This window comes from Phasianus colchicus, chromosome 1 (assembly GCF_987193195.1).
Source record: "Phasianus colchicus chromosome 1, bPhaCol1.hap1.1, whole genome shotgun sequence".
Taxonomy (NCBI): Eukaryota; Metazoa; Chordata; class Aves; order Galliformes; family Phasianidae; genus Phasianus; species Phasianus colchicus.
In genome coordinates, this window is record NC_143436.1 from 184,656,292 (window position 1) to 184,676,305 (window position 20,014).

General features: G+C 39.6%; 1 protein-coding gene across 1 annotated transcript in view; it reads right to left on the reverse strand.

Annotated features, from left to right (window-relative positions):
• The window catches only part of ARHGAP42 (Rho GTPase activating protein 42), a 160,101-nt gene that overhangs the window by 72,018 nt on the left and 68,069 nt on the right, over positions 1-20,014 (reverse strand). Inside the window, exon 4 of the mRNA XM_031616148.2 lies at positions 1,945-2,016. Within this exon, the coding sequence (XP_031472008.1) occupies positions 1,945-2,016 (72 nt within the window). The remainder of the gene's footprint in view (positions 1-1,944; positions 2,017-20,014) is intronic.

The window sequence follows — 20,014 nt, forward strand, 5'->3', positions numbered from 1 at the left end:
GACATGATTTAGTAAGCAAGCTGGTGATGGATTGACAGTTGTATTATACGATCCTAGTGGACTTTTCCAACCTTAATGATTCTATTTGTGGGTGGCCCGAATCTCTCATTTTTTAACTTGAAAATTGAGTTCCATGAGCAGTGAAAGCAAATAGTTTATTTGACATTTTATAAAACAGTGAGCTGTAAGAGGTCTCTATATGGGATCGATGTGTCAAGCCAATATCCTACAGCGCACACATAGCATTTCAGAATAAAATGCATTAGGCATGGGAAAGAGAGAGAGTAGCAGATCCAGGTTCCCCTGTACTCATTCAGCACACTGTTGTGTGACCACTCATAAATCAAACTGTTTCCCCAAATATTATAAAATGGTTAAATGTCTTTCTTCTCCTGGAGTGGATATAGCGAGGAGAAACTAGCCCTTGTGATAAACTGAATAGAGAGGACTTGGTGTGTTCTGTAGTGCTCTGGAATTAATGTTGAACAATTGCTGATTCAAAAAACAAAGGAGTTATCTTCAATTAGACCATTTAAATATTCTGATATCTCCTGAGTGATACAATCTAAGGAGACAGAATTGTCTTATATATATTTCTGCACTATATGATTTGCCTACAGATCTTCTTTCTAATGTACCAGAACCATCAACAGCACAGCAGGTTAAGCTTCAAACAGAGTTCTCAGCAGAGAAGAATGATATCCCTTAAGCGGTAGGAATACAAAATGAAATGGCAGCACAAAGAACTGAACAACACAACTACAGCCTCCTGAGAACTAAAAATAGTTCTGTGCTGTGATTACATTTTGATCTGTGCAGCACAGTAAACAAACTCCCACCCCTGCATCTTACAGCAGCAGGGTGGGACAAGAAAAGAATGCTGTTGTACACAAAAACATATCAAGTGAGAAGTTAAAACCCATCAATTTCAGAGAAAGCTGACCTCAGGTTCACTGCAAAAATTCTTCTCAAACGTTTACTTAGTTCCTGTGCGGAAGCAGTTTCATCTGTTTTCTACACATTCCCATCAGCAGTATCAGCAGTACAAAAAGCATAAGTCTCAATTCTCTCCAACATCTCTGCTCTCCCTCTGAGGCTGCTTTAGCACAGCACAGACACAACTTCAGCTACAATATCAAAGATTTTCCTTTAACCTTACAGATGGAAAGCTTCCCATAAAATTTTATGAGTGATGCAAAATGTTTCAGAACTAGCATATTTGTGTAGACAGAAGAAAAGGTTTTAGCTATATCTCTAATTGACTATCACAGACTTTATGCACCTCCGTGATCAACGTGGTCACAGGAAAACACTTAAAAATCCAGGATCAGACTGAAAATAGCTCTTCTAGTCTAAGTTAATTTAGACATCATTTTCCCCAATAACGTCTGATTTTCTGACTACTGAGCCCGCACAGAGGCAGTCAGCACTATTTCACTAACACACATGTAAGAATTGGCTCAAATCACCAACTGCAGCACTTTCACCAGGGGAAAATCTCTGAGCAATATACAGATAGCAATCATCACGGTGCATCAATTGCATGAGGTGCAGAGGAAAGTCAGATGCAAACAGTATGCCTGCAGCACAGAGATTCACTTCAGGGTCACTGCAGCCATGGTAAATGTTTGAATCCTCGTTTGCTTCTGCGATGCTCAAGATGCAACATAACACAAATGCAGACATCAAGAAAGAAATGCAACTTCAGATGGTAAGAATGTGCAGTATTCACAATAAAAGCTGAACCTTTTACATGTGCTCAGTCTTTAACTCCAAATCTCAATCACCTCCTTCTTTGAAGCAACTAATTCCATCTAACTTACTAGAGATTATGAGGATGGCATCAAACATATCTGAATACATATGCCTGCTTTCAGTCCAGCTTTCAAAATACATTCATAAATAAAGAGGAAATGAAAAAGAGTTCTTTCAACAACCACTTACTTTTGCTGCTCCTATTTGTTCTTTACGGAACTTCTCCAGTGGTGCTATGAGCACATCATTCGCATTCTGGATCTGAAAAGTCAAGCACAAAGCATATCTATTCAATATAGAGCATTTGCAGAAATTGGAGTCACTCTATTTCTGCCAACGTACAAGATGGGAAAATCCATGTCCATAACATCCTAGTAACAGCATATGGATAGACTTCAAATAATGTTGACTTCTTTGCATAGAACTTAATGCATATGTGCTCACTGGTCTGTTAAGTGACATTTTATTGAACAACTGGAGCAATTGTGGAATTTTGGAAGCTTAATTTTAGGAAAGTCAATTTCCAGCTCCTCAAGGTCAACAAAACCCCCTGGGAATCTGTCCTCAGGGACATGAGATCGGCATGCAGATGGCAGATCTTGAAGGAAGCTTTCCTTAGGATACAAGAGCTCTTTATATCATGGTGTAGGAGGTCAGGAAAGGAAGGCCAGAGACCAGCATGGCTGAACTGGGACCTGCTTGTTAAACTGGACAGCAAAAAAAAAATGCACAGGCAGTGGAAGCAGGGACAAGTAAGCTGAAAGGAATATAAGGATGCTGCTATGCTGTGCAGGCATGGGGTCAGGAAGGCCAACTGGAAGTGGACTTGCAAGGAGTGCAAAGAAGAATAAGAAAGGCTTCCACAGCTACATCAACAGGAAAAGGAAAGCCCAGGAGAGTGTACTCTCCCTAGTGAGAAACACAGGCAAGCTAGTAACAGTAGGCAAAGAGAAGGCTGAGGTATTCAACAACGTTTTGCCTCAGTCTTCACCAGTGACTGCTCTACACACAGCCTTTGAGTGAATGGTTCAGAAGGTGGGAACTGGAGGAGTATTGCTCCTCCTGCTGTGAGCAAAGATGAGGTTCGCAACAGCCTGAGGAACCTGAACATTCATAGGTATATGAGTTCCAATGAGATTCATCACAGAGTCCTGAGGGAACTGGCTGATGTAGTCATTAAGCTACTCTCAATGATATTTGAAGTGTCATACTGCTCAGATGAAGACCCTGGTGACTGGAAAAAAGGTGATGTAGCACCCATTTTTAGGAAGGGTAGAAAAAGATCACCCTGGGAATTATCGATCTGTCAGCCTCATCTCAGTGTCAGGGAGATCATGCAGCAGATCCTCCTGGAAGCTGTGCTAAGGCATATGGAGACAGGGAAGTGATATGGGATAACCAGCACAGCTTCACCAAGGGTAAGTTCTGCCTGATCAATCTTGTTGCTTTTTATGATAATGTAACTGTGTAAGTGGACACGGGAAGAACCACTGATGTCATCTATCTGCACATCAGTAAGACCTTGGACATTGTCCCCCACAAAATCCTTCCCCCCAGATTAGAAATATATGGATGTGATGAGTGGACTGTTTGATGGATGAAGAACTGGTTGCAAGACTGTACTCAGAGAGTGATGGTCAATGGTTCAGTGTTCAGATGGAGATCAGTGATAAGTGGCATCCCACAGGGGTCAGTGCTGGGACCGATATCTACATCAAAGACAATGATAGTGGAGTTCAATGCACCCTTAGCAAGTTTGCTGATGACACCAAGCTGTGGGGTGAGGTTGATACACCCAAGGGACAGAATGCTATCCAGAGGGACCCAGATAAGCTTGAGCAGTGGGCCCAGGTGAACCACCTGGGGTTCAACAAATCCAAGTGTAATGTCTTGCACCTGGGTCATGGCAACCCCTACTACTGATATGGGGATGAAAGGATGGAGCACAGCCCTGCTACAAATTATTTGAAGGTGCTGGTGGATAGGAAACTGGACAGGAGCCAGAAATGTACCCTCACAGCCCAGAAAGCCAATCCTATTCTGGGCTGAATCAAAAGGAGCATGGTCAGAAGGTCGAAGGAGTCGATCCTGCCCCTCTACTCTGTGCTGGTGAGACGTCACCTGAAGTACTGTGTCCAAATGTGGAGTTCACAGTACAGGAGAATTCTGGACCTGTTAGAGCATGTCCAGGGGAGGGCCACCAATATAATCCAAGGGCTGGAACACCTCTCCTACAAGGACAGGCTGAGAGAGCTGGGTCTGTTCAGCTTGGGGAAGAGAAGGCTCCACAGAGACCTGAGAGCAGCCTTTCAGTATCTAAGGGGAGGCTATAGGAAAAGAAGGGACTCTTTAGCAGGTCTATTGTAATAGAACAAGGGGAAATGGTTTCAAACTAAGAGAGGGGAGATTTAGACTGGATATAAAGAAGAAGTTTTTTTACAATAAGGGCGGTGAGGCATTGGAACAGATTGCCCAGAAAGGTGGTGGATACCCCATCCCTGGTGACACTCAAGGTCAGGCTAGACAGGGCACTGAGCAACCTGATCTAGCTGTAAATGTCCCTGTTCACTGCAGGGGAGTTGAACTATATGATCTTTAATGTTTCTTTCCAACTCAGAAGATTCTATGATGCTGAGATGAATTGCAATGAATGATGTAATACATTTTACGATGTAAAACTGCAACATATAAAGGGTTTCCCAGTATTTTACTTCCATTTCTTGCATCTTGCCTAAAATCAGAAAATGAAAACTTCCAGGAACATGTTTTGGCAGAGCAGAGAAGACAAACATAATAGGAATGACACTATTTCCTAAAAAAGCTTATGTTTACACAACAAGAAGTTTTGACAGCTGAATCTTTTTGGTTATCTCTTTGGATTATATATATTTATTCTGAGCAGAAGAGAGTAGCTCAGATAGCTCTAAAAAGAAAAGTGGACAGGTTAAAAGTACTCCAGATTGGATACCTTTATTTTCTAGTTTTTAAATTAAGATGTCCAGCAGCTATTTTTATCACTTTAATGTGAACCAGAATTACTCATGAATCACAATTTTCCCTTCAGCTTTTGTTATTTAGTGTAAATCTAGTCCTGAGAACCCTTCGCTGAAGATCACCCACAGCCCTGACCACCCTAAATGGTTCCTGGCTGTATGGGCAGGCCTTGAACAGATAGCACAATCCCAATGCCATCAAGCTACTGTGCCCCTAAACCTAAACCTTGACTCAACCTTGTGCCTTTTCAGAACAACACTGCAATCAAATGAACTGATTTTCCCAGAGAAAAATCAGAAGAAACATTACATGCAATCCAGGCTTTGGTACTATGATACACTTGAGTCACACAGCATTAGACCCTCCTTACAAAGGGTGTCTTCACCTTCATTTCCTTCTTAAAACAATTTTTAACCTTTTACTACTGAATTGATGACAACAAAAATTTATATGTATCATTACTATCCACATTTTCTTCTATGAACACAATTTTTCTACCTTTCAGGAAGAATAATTCTCTGTCTTTTTTACTCTGGTTTCATAGACAACAAACCCCTCTCCCCAAAAATGCCTAATTCTGTACAAGCACACATGCATCCTGAATACTGCCACCACATGAGAAATAAAGCACAATAAAACACAAGTCAATATTCCATAGTACTAACTTCAGGCTTTGTGCAGGACCACCTCTTTTGCTCCTCACCCATCCAGTCTTTACCACACTCCTCACATTCCATGTTGGGCTCTGGCACATATAGACATCTGGGCAAAGTTAATCCATGGCTTTTGTCTAAGCCAAATGCAAATGAATAAAGCTCTTGTAACTCTTCCAATAATTGATAAGTTATACTGTCATTACAGCAGTAAAACTTTCCAAAGGGCTGCAATAATAAACATACAGAAAAAAACCATCGAAACACATTTTCTTTCCTCCCAAACGTAAAGTTACAATTTGGAAGATCACAGAATCACAGAGCTTTGGAATTCAGGACTTTCTGACATCCTGAAGTAAGTAAGCCCAAGACAGTGCAGGCAAGTCTTTACATGACTGATGATGCAGTGATTAAAATGGGCTATGTTAAAATTAATACTCGGGCACTACGGATAAGGAGCAAGATGGCTTAAGCGAGTTTTTGCTGTACTCAACATATTCCATTGGTCTGACTGGAACAAACTGTAATGCTATATCATTCTCCAAGTTGACATTTCCCAAAAATATACAGACTCACAGCCAACATCTATCTATCTGAGGTATCAACACTTTCTACAAGGCGAAGTGCATGCACCTAACAGAAGATAATTCTTATCCTAAGGATTCCTGTATAAATAAGATAGATTAAAATTATCAGGGTGCAAAAATGTTAAAGACTTGTATGCTATCAGTCAGAATTGCAGTGCATACATCTGGAAACAGCTGCTGGAAGCTGAGAGCTCACAGAGCATGCATATGGCTTTTGGCTTACACAAAGGCTTGCTGGAGTCACCGGGACAGAAGTATGGATTCATCTTTTCTTTCTTTTAATGCACAAAAATAAGGTTTTACACTTTCAGCATCATTCCTATACACACCAACAGTATAGTAAATATCTCACTGTTCAGTTAGGAGGCATTCATATTATTTACTACTACAGATAGCAACAACCATTGCCAGTCTTGCAGCTAGTCACTGCCGTTCCAAACTAACAGCTGAATTCACCTCTTCACTTCATTTGAAGCTATCACATGTAGGCAGCTTCCATGCCCAACCAGGAGACCTCCCATCATATACTGTCCTCCTGGCAGCCCCGAAGGGACAGAAACATGACTACTACTAGTCTCACTCAACTCTCATGAAAGTGAATGAAATCTTTTGGAAAAGGAAAGTCCTACATCAAGCAGGCTATGAGCGGACAGTGGGGGGATCACAAGAGTAATTAGAAGTCATACATTCATTGAGGCTGCCAGATTTCAAGAACTATTTGGCCAATGCTCTCAGAAACACAGTTTGAATTTTGGGTGGTCTAGTGTGGAGCCAGGGCTTAGACTTGATTGGCCTTGTGGGCTCCAGCTTGAGGTATTCTGTGATTCCATAATTCTGCAAGTCAGGGTCTGTGCTTAGCCACGTCAGCAGAACATGCTGCAAATTCATCTCTCGATGAAAGCCTCTGCCAACCAGAGGATGGTGTGGCAGATCACCTCCTCGCAAAGCTACAAGCTAGATAAGAGATGAGCGGTCGCTGTGGGAGGAATGCACCAGATTTGTGCAGATCTGCTGCATCTCAGCGGCTGGATCACAAGGCACAGCCCACTTCACTGCACCAAGATTGCTGCCAACTGCCACCAGCTTCTGCCTTGGAAACTGAAAATTATGGAGAAAGATTTTTTTTTTTTTTTTCCCCGTCATGTATTTATTTATTCATTTATTTTCATTACCGATTCCCTTCACTGTAATTACTGTAAATCAGATAACTCATTAGGCATCAAAAATTCACTAAAGCCAACCCATCAAAGTTTGGAATCTAATCTTCCCACAATCATTTCTACAACAATCCAATTGCTTTAGAAAATCTGGAATTTTCCCTGTGTCTCTCTAATATAGTAACTTTCTTCCTGCCAAGATGACAATCCCTTTCTTACTCACTTATTGTAGTGAGCTGAAATCACAGACACTTGGAACAGGCAAACCATGCCAACAAGTCTATAATGGTTTCTGTAAATAGCAACTTCAGAAATGCATGCTGTGTTTAAAATACAGATCTTTTCCTTAAAAGCTTATTCAGATTAGTCACACCTGTAGGGAAATTATACTATCTTGATCCAATACAATTACTGAATGGTGCACAGCTCCATCTGCCCACATGGCTAATACACAGCAGCCAATTCAATAACGGGCTACTCGCTCTAGTTTGTAAAACACAGAGCTTCCTCCAGGGAAAAACAAAACAAAACAAAACAGGGAAAAAAAAAATAAAAAAAAAAGAATCTCAGTATCAGTTCAGCAATTTTTTAAAATTAAGATGCTAGACATAGTAGGCAGCCACAATAAAAATGTTACTTGACAATTGAGAAGGCTACATTAGATAGACCTAGTAAAAAAAAAAATGGATTTTTTAATAAAAAATTTAAATCAACATTCTAACTTTGCTATGTATAAATCCCTCCATTTAGCATTATTGCTAAAAGTAGGATTAAAATAAGTACCACTAAAATCATGGGACAGACACTGGCCTCTCTGGGCAACCTCCTCTTGTGCTCGAGTGCGCTCCTGGTGGGATTTCCTTTCACCAAGTGGGAATCTTTGGTTTTAATTTGCCTTCCTCCTCCTATTGCATATTGCTGTTCACCTGCACGCAGCTGTTCTTCAATTAAATACAAAGTATGGTAGTAAAGAGACACCATCTTATGGTTCTGCAACATGAGCCATTTAAGCCATGCGGGAGTGCATTTGTGCCATACTGCATCTACTCAAGGAATATATACGAATGCAATTAGACAAAGTGATTCTGTGATTCTGTGACCAGGGCGGATGTTCTGCTTTCCAATAGAATAGAATCAACTCTAGCTCTGCATTTAGACAGTCTGGGACAAGCGGTTTATTCTTCCACTAGTCATCTTCATCTTTTGCTCAGGACCAGTGGATATAAAGAGAAATTTCACTGAAACACTGACACAGTTGCTTGTTTGTTACTCCATACTAGCAATATGGACAGAAATGTTAAACTCATAAGTTTTTAACAAACTGAGCTTCATCTAGCAAACTACAAATGCTGAATCAAGTATAACAGGGAAAAACAATATCTCCTGAGCTGTAGATTTGTATTTGTAGGGTTAAAGACTTCAAGTAGGTTACAGAAAGAATTAACAGGATCCACCCTAACAGGATCTGTTTGGAAGCTGCTGGAGAGGATCCAGAGGAGGGCCACGAAGATGATCAGGGGACTGGAGCACCTCCCCTATGAGGACAGGCTGAGGGAGCTGGGCTTGTTCAGCCTGGAGAAAAGAAGGCTGCAGGGTGACCTCATTGCAGCATTTCTGTACCTAAAGGGAGCCTACAGACAGGAGGGGAATCAACTCTGAAAGGGTTGATAACTGCAGGACAAGGGGAAATGGTTTTAACTTGAGGGACGGAAGATTTAGGTTGGATGTCGGGGGGAAGTTCTTTACAGAGAGAGTGGTGAGGTGCTGGAACAGGCTGCCCAGAGAAGTTGTGGATGCCCTGTCCCTGGAGGTGTTCAAGGCCAGATTGGATGGGGCCCTGGGCAGCCTGGTCTAATATTAAATGGGGATGTTGGTGGCCCTGCGTGTGGCAGGGGGTTGGAGATTCGTGATCCTTGAGGTCCCTTCCAACCCTGGCCATTCTGAGATTCTGTGAACAGGAACTGACAGAAAAAGGCAGCAAAAATATAAGATCAGGCAAATCTGAGTAACAGAATAAAGAATTGGACCAGTTCATCCAAATTACTGCTTTAACTAAGAAATACATGCATATTTTGTGTTGGTGAAAAAATAATATTATTTGTTTCAAACCTCCTACAATCACTTTTCACTACAGCACAGAATTACCATGCTGGCATACTGGATATAAAACACACTTCCCTTAGATAATGAATGACTCATGGTTTCTGAATTCTGACAAACACTGATTTGTCTCATGTTAAGACTCTTAGAAAATAACAATTAAAATCATTCAAATAGGAAAACTATTATAGCAAATGTATTCACAGGAATGCATTACTAATGTGGAAATATACTGCTTTTCTTGACAAGAAATGAATCATAGAATTTGGAATAATTTCCCTAAATCTTAATAATTCCTAATGTAATGATCTACCAGATAAACAAAAAACAAAAACAAACAAAACAAACAAACAAACAAACAAACAAACAACCCAACACACTTCTTTTAATATGTGGCATGTATAAAAAGCTCCAAATCAGTACAACTTCAAATGCGACAATAGAAACCAAATACAGACAACTTGGCATTTACATAATTTAATTATGGATCAGGTTCACATGCTACAAAGTATGTAAACATGTCATTGTGAAGCACTAGTTATGTATTTAACACATCAGTTCTCATTTTGAAAGCTAAAAACTATAAATATTACATAAACTTAATAATGTGCATTTCAGTGCTTGTCCCTACTATTAGACCTATGTAGGACAAATATTTTTACAGCTTGTACAGATAACTGTACACAGTCAAATCACATACAAAGAAAATAACATATTTGAAGTTTATTTTTAATCTCTCTCACTTTTACAGAAACAATATTCAAGCTTGTGATCATTTTCTAAAAATGTCATCACCAGTACCAGTTGTTTCAAGTAAGCTGAAATTCAGATGATGTTAACACAGGCTCAGTAGATCACTACAGTTTTAATCACAATTTTTACAGTGTCCTCTTAAAACATTAGAGGACAAAACACTCATACACAGAACAATATGGAACAGGAACTGAACTTCAGATGTTAGGCCCTGGCACAGCTGCCCAGAGAGCTGTGGTGCCCCTTCCCTGGAAATGCTCAAGGCCAGGCTGGATTGGCCCTGGGCAGCCTGGGCTGGTGGGGGCAACCAGCACATGGCAGGGGTTGGGGCTGGGTGGGCTGTAAGGTCCTTTTCAACCTAACCCATTCTGTAATTCTGTGTTAGGAATGGAACATCAGCTCAAGGATCTTCTCTAATTGCAGTGCTAGCACAAGAAGCAGCAGCCAACTCTGAGTAGTTAGTCTTTGTGAATATCCCTGCTCACATTCTATCACCAACTTTTTTAAACCTCAACATTCTATAAATTGCATGGTGAGATATATATATATATCAGCATATATGTATATATGTGTGCATATATATATATACACGCAATGAATATTGTATGTAAGCATAATACCTTCAACATAACATTACAATCATTATTGGTATTTTTATGTATCTTGGCTTTGTAATTACTTGGCAGGGCCTTTGGTGAATAAAAGCTTCCCACAAAATATCAAATTTTAGATGCATAAACTAGATTTGAAAGCCTCCTTCAAAGTATTTACCATCACATTCTTAGTTGTTTTTTTTTTCACTTTCACAAATACTTGTTATTTCGGAAATACTGATTTTTAGGATCAGTTTAGATTACTTTTGATGGAACTCTTACAACATCTTGAGCAGAAGTAGATTCTCCTGCAAAGCTCAAATGTCTCTGGAATGCAAAAACTTTCAGTGGGGACCCCAGGAATGATCTGACACCACCAAAGCTCTCTGCCTCAGTACTCAGATGTGCCTTACCCCCATCTTTGCAGTACTGCCTCACTGGAGGCAATAGTTAGTGCCTCCCTAGGCACTAGGCCTGCAGCTCAGAAGTCTTCACTTTTTCTCTCTGTCCTCCTTCAGGATGGGGCAAACTCCAGTCAAGCAGGAGACTTCCAACTGTACAGTTTGTTTCCTCAGTGAAGTCAATTCCCACAACAATTAGCCAAGCATTCAGCGTGCCCTATTGCCCTTCCAGACATGTGACTGCCCTTACTTACTTAGCAAAAGAAAATTCTAAAACGTGTGTGTTGAGGTAATAGAAAAAGAAGGGGAAGTAAAGACTTAAAGGCTATTTTTTAACTCAGACATTCAGGTCTGTTAACCCCTTCTGTTCAAGTACGTCGTTACATTACTGTGCACACTGCAAGGCAATACATCTTTTACACATGTCAAGGTAATAACGTTGCTCTTTAAAAACCTGCATATTTTCATAGCTTTTCTCACTCTCTATTTTCATACAGGGTAAGAGTTCACAAAATTAAGAGTCCATCCAGGTGGCACTGATCTTAACTCTGATCCTTCCCTTGCCAGTCTACAGCCCAAGTAAGCTATGGGGCACATCAGGTGGAGAATGCCATGTCAGCAGTACTAACAGAAGGAAGTGAGATTTCTAAGCTGAGAAGGGAGGGAAACATTTCATTATTGTCCTGCGTAAGAGAAGCACCGTTTTCTGTACCAATGGAACCAAGAAAAGCCAAGGACCTCAGTGAGGGAAGGCAATTCAAGGAATACTTTCAGAACCACACTTGGACAGGGAAGAGAAGAAAAAGAATAAACTGTTCCACTCATGCCAAGAAGATTGCTAAATGCAATATAAAACAATTCAACCTTTCAGAGAGTCTTATGACTAAGTCTGTGATCCTTAACCAGACGTAATCTTATTCCATAGACTGGAGAGAATATAAAAATCCTCCCGTGATCCTGCTCCCGTTTGGAAGTTTCCTTTGTTTCTCCCAAATATCAGGCAGGGAAGAAAATGTTACTGTTTGCACTCTCCACATTTTGTGAACTCGCTGGCAGAAACGATTGGGTACACATCTTTTTAGAAATACTTCATTGTACTGGATTTTTCTTTATGAGTACAGAGTGTAATACAGAAGAATTGTTTAAAATATTTCCATTATATCATCTGTGGGATGATGATCGCTAGATGTAGTGAGTACCTATCAAATCACAATTACTCTCAAGCACCCTGCCTCTTTTTTTGTGGCATCTCGACCCCCATAGCAAAATGTAACATCTATGGTCCCTTGGCTACTGAAAAACCTCAGTGCCAAGCACCGTGGAACAGAATTTTCTTTCCTTCTCCCAGAAGACAAGGTTTGAAGGAAGATCCACATCTGAGAATTCTTTGTACTAACACTGGTTCACCTTCTTGGAGCCAAATCATAACAGAGAAATATGAACTCTAAGGGCTGGCACTAAGAGACCAGTGAATGCAAAGTCTTTATACGTTCCTGTAACAGCTTCCACACAAAGTTTGGGAAATGACTTCTAATGGCAGTCCATACACTGCCAGCATGAAGACCTGACACAGGACACCTCCATCTCCATAACACAACACCAATAACCAGTAGTCTCAAGGATTTTCCATGCAATGCACTCTGCATCAGACACACAGCATCTGCTCTTGTTACAGGTATACAACTTTCCCTTTCCAGCCAATGGGGTTAAAGAAGCGCACAGTTCCCCTTGAGGTAACTTAAAGACAGGAAGTCCTAATATCACTGGATTCTCTGCGACTAAACCCAGCAGTTTGCACTCTACTTCCATGTAGGTAATTCTGAGTAGAAGTACAAAGCCTAAATATTGTTATTATTTAGATGTTTCCAAAAGAAAGCAAATGAATGTCTAGGTCACTGGGTCTGAAGTCTGCTTTGTCTCAGGGGATACTGCTAACTCACTTCAAGTTTTATTTCCCAAAGAAATCTGGGACAAGGGAGAAGAGTCACTGCTCAGCAGAACGTGACTCAATTCAGAAGAGCCTGCATAAGCCTCACAGCCATTATAGGATTCATAAGGATTCCTGCAAAGTAACACTCAGTCCAAAGTCACAGTCACAATGGTACACAACACTCCTAATATGTAACTCAACAGCTGAGCAACTGATGCAGTGATCACCCCCAAATAATCAAGAATAAATTACCAAGGAACTATAACCACTGAAACAAGGTAACAAATGACTTCCTTTAACAATTAAAAAATTAGTCATTCAATTTTAACAGAATTCTCTGAAGAGTGGCTAAATGTGTCCCATGTGATTTAAATTTTATTAAAATTATTAGATAATAAAGAATATAGCTTTTTCTTAAGCACAAAACAAAATTATGCTTTTATACATTTTGATTTAATTTAATTAATTTCCAGTACAGTTATTACAGTTAGCACCATTTGATGAATGTGTGGAGTGCTGCAACAGGAACATTCAAAACCCCCTGTCCGATTTATGCCATGTTGCATGTTAAAGTCTAAGGTTGCCACTGCAGATCATTTCTCTTAAGATGACTCAGAAATGAACATTCTGCCTTGCACCACTGGGTCCTGCTGCAGCACGCTGCTCCTGCTGCCCAGGATCTCTGTCACTGAGGGGTACGAAGTGTCCCCAGCTGGCTTTGGGGTATGTCAACTGCACGTCTGACATGGACAAGACTGACACAGGGAAACAAAAAATCCAGGTCTTCAGAAATCAGAACTTCCTACCACCTGATCCCATTCACTTAACTCCTTTACTGAAACAGCTTAACAGTACTGTTGTATCTAATGGCAAAGTTTTACACAAGGACAAGTTCCTAACAGAAAAAAATATTTAACAGCACTATATGGAGAGTGGTTGGTGACTTCAAATATTTTATGACTACTTTTCTTAATGAGTTGCTCATCTCTTCATGAATACAACAAACACAGCAAACACAGCAAACAATGTTTAATGACGAGACTCTGACTTGAAACATTTCTCAGTGAATGACAGGACACACAGGAAAAGGCACATTCTTAGATGAGAATAACGTACCACAGAGTTATGCCAAAAATCATGCATCTTGACAGTCCTCTCTGAATTTATCACTGTAGGCAAAAGAGACTGAAGCTGGCTGCAAAATTTCCATATATTGTTTTTTTTTTAAGACAGAAAAATGGTGCTTTGGCTTATCTAAGATAAAGAATGCTTGGTGTTCATTTAATACTTCTTCCTAATGTTATTTCCTAATGCTTTTAACCATATTGTTCACTCAATGCATTTGTTGCCCATGATGCCTCTGGAGGGAAAAGCTAAATACTTGTTCCATCTGCTTCAAATTCCACATTTGCAAATTCGTAGTATGCTTAAACATTTTTGTTACCTTATAAATATTTGAAGAGAAAATATCATGATACTTAAAGTCCCAGAATTATTGTTATTTTACAGTAATTAAGTTTTAATGTCTGTATACCAATCTGCTTTGGTCATAAACACATGACTCTCTAGTACTGACACATGACTAACAATTGAAGCACAACTTTTAAACACCACCATGTAGAACCTGCTCAATTACTACTGTTTTTATGTGGTCCAGAAATAGAATTTTCTGTAATCAGTTTCTACTGGAGGTATCAGTCTTTGACAAACTGTACTAGCAGCGGAGGACAGATTGATAGCTGAGGCTCAGGCTGTCCTGCTGAGCTGGGGCTGAGCAGCAGATGCACATTATCCATCACCCCAACAAGCAGTAAGTCAGGGGCTACAAACCTGCCATGTACCTAGCAAGAATGCTGCTTCTGGTAACACTGCAGTGGCAATGAGATGTCTTGTACGTTTTACTGGCAGTCCTAAAATTTATTTACATCATATAATGTCATCTGCAGGCAGAAAATAGACTTGTTCTCTGAGGGGCATTCCATCCATGTCTTTCACAAGTGTTCTAAATTGCTGAAATGAAATTCCTACAAATGGTTACATTAATTCTATTTTACGTCTTCCAGATGCACAAAATAATGCCTGAAGAAAATGAATTACTGAAAGCAGTCATATTTGTTACACATATATCTGTATAAATAAAGATGTATGTATAAAAATTTCTGAAAATATTGTACTGTCACTCTCAGAATACTAATTTTTTTTTCAGACAGTTAAAGTGAAGAGACAGGTTAAGTAGCTCAAACTTTGAGCCAAAGAAGGGAAAATCATATCTTCTTGCTACCAACAGTTTCAACAGTATCTTATGAACTCAAAGCACGATATGAAAAGCACATGGTGCTAACGTTTAAAAGTATCTTTAACAATTTACTATGGATTTTGAAATATACTTGCTCTTTTAAAAATTATACCATACCACAAATTCACATTTAGAACATGTTTTAAAATAAGATTACATAACAAAACATATGTGTTCAGCTTTTACCAACTACACCTAATACAAATGTGAATGAAAATAACCTTCAAGAAAGACAACAAACTAAATTTTACAAGATTAACAGGGAAATGGACAGATGAAAAATATTTTTTAGAAAGGATAAAGTAAAATATGATCTCATTCTGTCTAGAGCCCAGTGGTATAGAAAAGAAAGTGCTGCTTGACAGAAAACAGCATTTGATAAGATGTCTATAAAATAAAATTGAGATTGTATAGCAATATATAATGCTTTTAAGAAAGTGAGTACTAGAGTTTGGTAATAAGATGAAAAATCAAGCTGACTTATTAAAGGATACGATGAGTTTTCTGATGATTAATAAACACATAACAGTTACATGTGCTAAACTGAAGGAAATCAGATCTTAGACCTTAAAGCGTTTGCAGAGTGAGCTCATAACTCCTCTCTCACAGGAACACACCAGCAAAGGAATCCTGTGCTTGCTGAAGCACTCCCCAGAAGAAACATCTGTGTACAAAAGGAGCCTAAATACATTCAGTGAAGTTACGCTTTATAACATAGTTGAAGTGATTGGGGAAAAATGCAGAAATGAATGTAATATGACAATCATTTATTTCAAAATTCAGCTTGTTCCCTACATCCTCTTTTCTTATATTTCTCCCCTTCTCTCTTTGTAACCTGAATATAAACAGTAAAATACAAAGCTCTTCCTGTATGTCAAGTCTCTATTCAAATGGCAAATACTATCCCATGTGTTACAGGTATCAAATAAGAATGTAAATAGTGGCATGCTGTTAATTAGCCTTCATGAGGAAGTTAGGATGCAAAGAGAGGCACTGAGGGAATTGCCCAGACATGGGTTTTAACAATACTGTTACTACTCTTCCATAGTAACTTTTAACAAAGTTGACTTCATCCCTCTCGCAGTATGCCTTGCCAAGAAACGGACTTGAATAAAGGGCCCTCATTATCAAGAAAAGCTTGGAGGATGGAAGTGTTACTTGAACTTCACATTGCCAAAGGATGCACGGCTACTGGCAGTTTGCTGATTGCCAGCACGGTAAGCAAGCCAGCCCCAAGGCCTGACCATCCCTGGGTCTGCCGTGCTCCTGCTTCGGGAACAGCAACAAAGATGCACCTCTGGGCACTGATATGAAAGCTTAGGATATCAGCTTCCTCTGCTACTGCATACCCATAGTAGTTATCCACACATGTTCAGCTCAGATGGGACATGCCCTGAGAAGGAATTCTGCAGTAAGTATTCATTCAACTCTTTTGTTATCTGCTCCCTGTTAGCTTTTGTGTAAAATCTTATTGTTAAGGTATTGTTGTGTCTTGAACCTAGTGGTTATGGCCAGGAAAAAATCTGGGAGTAATTCAGGGTTGTTCAGAAATCTCCCTGCTGACATCTTGATGACTATTACCTTTCTAACATCATTTGACAACTGACACCAACTGAATCTGGAAAAGAGAAGCATGTTCTATCTATCTAAAGGAAGTTATGGATCAACAGAACTATATACTTAGTTCCCGTAATACTATCTTTATTAAGCTCTATTTAATTCAGGTTCTTGGGCGACTGTTGTACAACTACAATCAGGCACCACAGCCCATTTTAGAAAATGTTCACAACAGCATCATAGAATCATAGGATCACTCACATTGGAAAAGACCTTAAAGATCATCAAGTTCAACCGCAACCGAATCATACTACTCTAACAACCACATCCAGGGATGGTGACTCAACCACCTCCCTGGGGAGCCTATTCCAGTGCTTAACAACCCTTTCTGTAAAGAAGTTTTTTCCTGATATCCAACCTAAACTTACCCTGGCACAACTTGAGGCCATTTCCCCTCATTCTGTCATCCTGTCATCAGTGAGAAGAGACCAGCCCCGCTCTTGCTGTAAGCAGCTTTCAGATACTGGAAGAGACAATTAGGTCTCCCCTCAGCCTCCTTTTCCCCAGACTAAACAGACCCAGTTCCTTCAGTCTCTCCTCATAGGACATATTCTCCAAGCCCTTCAAAAGCCTTGTTGCCCTTCTTTGGACCTGGTCCAGCACCTCAATGTCCTTTCTGTACTGAGGTGCCCAAAACTGAACACAGTACTCGAGGTGAGGACTCACCAGTGCTGAGTACAGAGGCAGGACAACTTCCCTAGTCCTGCTCACCACACCATTCCTGATCCAAGCCAGGAAGCCATTGGCCTTCTTGGCCACCTGGGCACACTGCTGGCTCATATTCAACCAATTGTCCATCAGTACACCAAGGTCCCTTTCCATCAGGAAGCTTTCCTGACACTCTTCCCCAAGCCTGTAGGGTTGCCTGAGGTTGTTGTGACCAAAATGCAGGACCCAACACTTGGCCCTAATGAAATGCATACAGTTTTCACTGGCCTATTGATCCAGTCTATCCAGGTCCCTCTGTAGTGCCATACTACCCTCTGGTAGATCAACACTCCCTCCTAAGAGCATGATTCGAGGAATTCAGTCTTAACCAGGATAAGATACAAACCTGTCTACAACAGGCAACGATCTTTAACAGCTGAAAACTTCATAACAGCACAGACTTCCTATCCCATAACTTACAGAGCTACAACTGTGTCCTAACGGCAAAGATTCCAAATAAGACTGAAACCAGGATATTATCTCATTATGAAAATACCAAACATAGCTGGGGAGTGCATGCAGAGGGACAGTGATCACTCCTTCAGCTCAGCTCAAAGAGTTAGTTTCAGGAACATGAAGGGTGAGATGTTTAGACCTGTCTCTGCTTAACTGGAAGGGACTCTAACATTGTTAGATACAATTGACAGAAAAAAGAGACTCCTTGAAAAGAGTTCTTGACCAGTGGAAAGGTTAACCAATGCAAGGCCAGTTTCTAAGATGTGCTGATTCACTAGAAAACTTCACATGAACACGATTAAGAAAATCTTTATTGTACCTACTGACAATCAAAATGTTATGAACACTGTAGAGTCTCATCTTCAGCTTGTTCAGAAATAAAAAGTGAAAAGGCATGAACTGCTTCTTCTCAACTTCCTTGATGTCATGTTTTGTAGAGACCAACTCACCATAACACAACACTGGCCATTATCACCACAATGCCTTTTATGAACTTTAAGTTACAGAAGCTACTGGCCAACAAGGTAAAAATAAAAGGAAAAACAACTAACTTCTGCCATGTAATAGATTATAAGAGGCCACTAGCAGACAATGTACTGGGTCAAGTTTGCTGCATACATTTGGGGCTGTAGCTTTCTATTTGATTTCATTCTACACTTTTCAGAATGTTCTATTGATTTTCTTCCTAAAAAACCTTTCAATTAACCAAGAAAGGTTATGCCACATACTCCTTCATTGCACAAAGATGTATTTAAAGAATTTCTGTTTTGTGTGTGTCCTATATTCTTCTTCTTCATTCGGAAAGCAAGAGTTCAGTGTGTTTGTCACTGCCCTCACTTATGCAAGAAGCTTTGCCCACCTCCCTGCCAAGGAAGCTTCTGCTCTGCACTCAATCTTCATCTTGCTTCTTATTTCTATCTGCACAATTATTTCTAACCTTCTACGTAAGTGAGATCAATGTATAAGTTGTTGAAGAATGCTTTTATCTGTGAAAAATTATGAAGACATCTGAAGCATTTTCTCCTATTGGCTTTTTGTTTTCCAACACAACTATAAATTTCTGTCCCTCAACAAACTGAACACTGCCTGGTGTCAAAAAACAAACAAACAAATAAACAGAGCTCAGCTTGCTTTCATCCTCCTGAAAATATTTAGCAGCCGGAAATAAATCAGCAGAAGATACTGACGGGGTAGGTGGCTAAGCATCTGGTGAGAGATGCCATTTCTTTTTATGGCTTACTCTATGGTTTGTCCCAGTGAAATTTGTAAAAGATAAAATAATCGCAAGCACAACCACAAAGAAGGAAAAACAGCTCCAATGTGTACTTACAAGTTGGGGTATTTATCTTTTTATCACTACCTCTAATACAAACAGTCCACATCTTTTGACTAGGCTGAGAGTTCAAACCATAAAGAAAGCAAAAGAAAACTTGAGAATGTCATTTCAGAAAACCAAAGGAAAGAAAAAAAATATGTTTTTTCTTCCCTTTATGGAATTCAAAACAAACAAAAAAATCCTCAGCAGGAGTGTTTACAACGCATATTGTAATGGGGGAAACGACTACATAAACAGATGAAACAGCATAATTGGAGCACTGAACTAATTAAGAAAAATAGACTTGCAATTGAAACATACCTATGCTTCACAATATTTTTAATAGTAAATGATTCTATTGAGAACACTGATAAGTGCAGCTGTTTCACTGTGTTAAAAAATATCCTTCACCTCTTAAATGAATCTAAGAAAAGTACTTTTTCCACATGAATAAAAACCAAAACCAAAACCAAAAGCCCACAAACCTTCTTGCACCAGAGGAGAAATTTCTAATTTAAGAAACAAAGGAATGCCTGTTTTAGCAGAGGAGCTGCAGTGGGCTTTCTTTCTTTGTTTGTTATTTTTATTGTTATTATTATTTTCTTTATTTAAATTCAAATTCTTAACGGTTTCATTTATTAGATGATTAAGACAAATCTTTGTAAATAAGAAACAGGATTTACTTTACAAGGTTCTCAC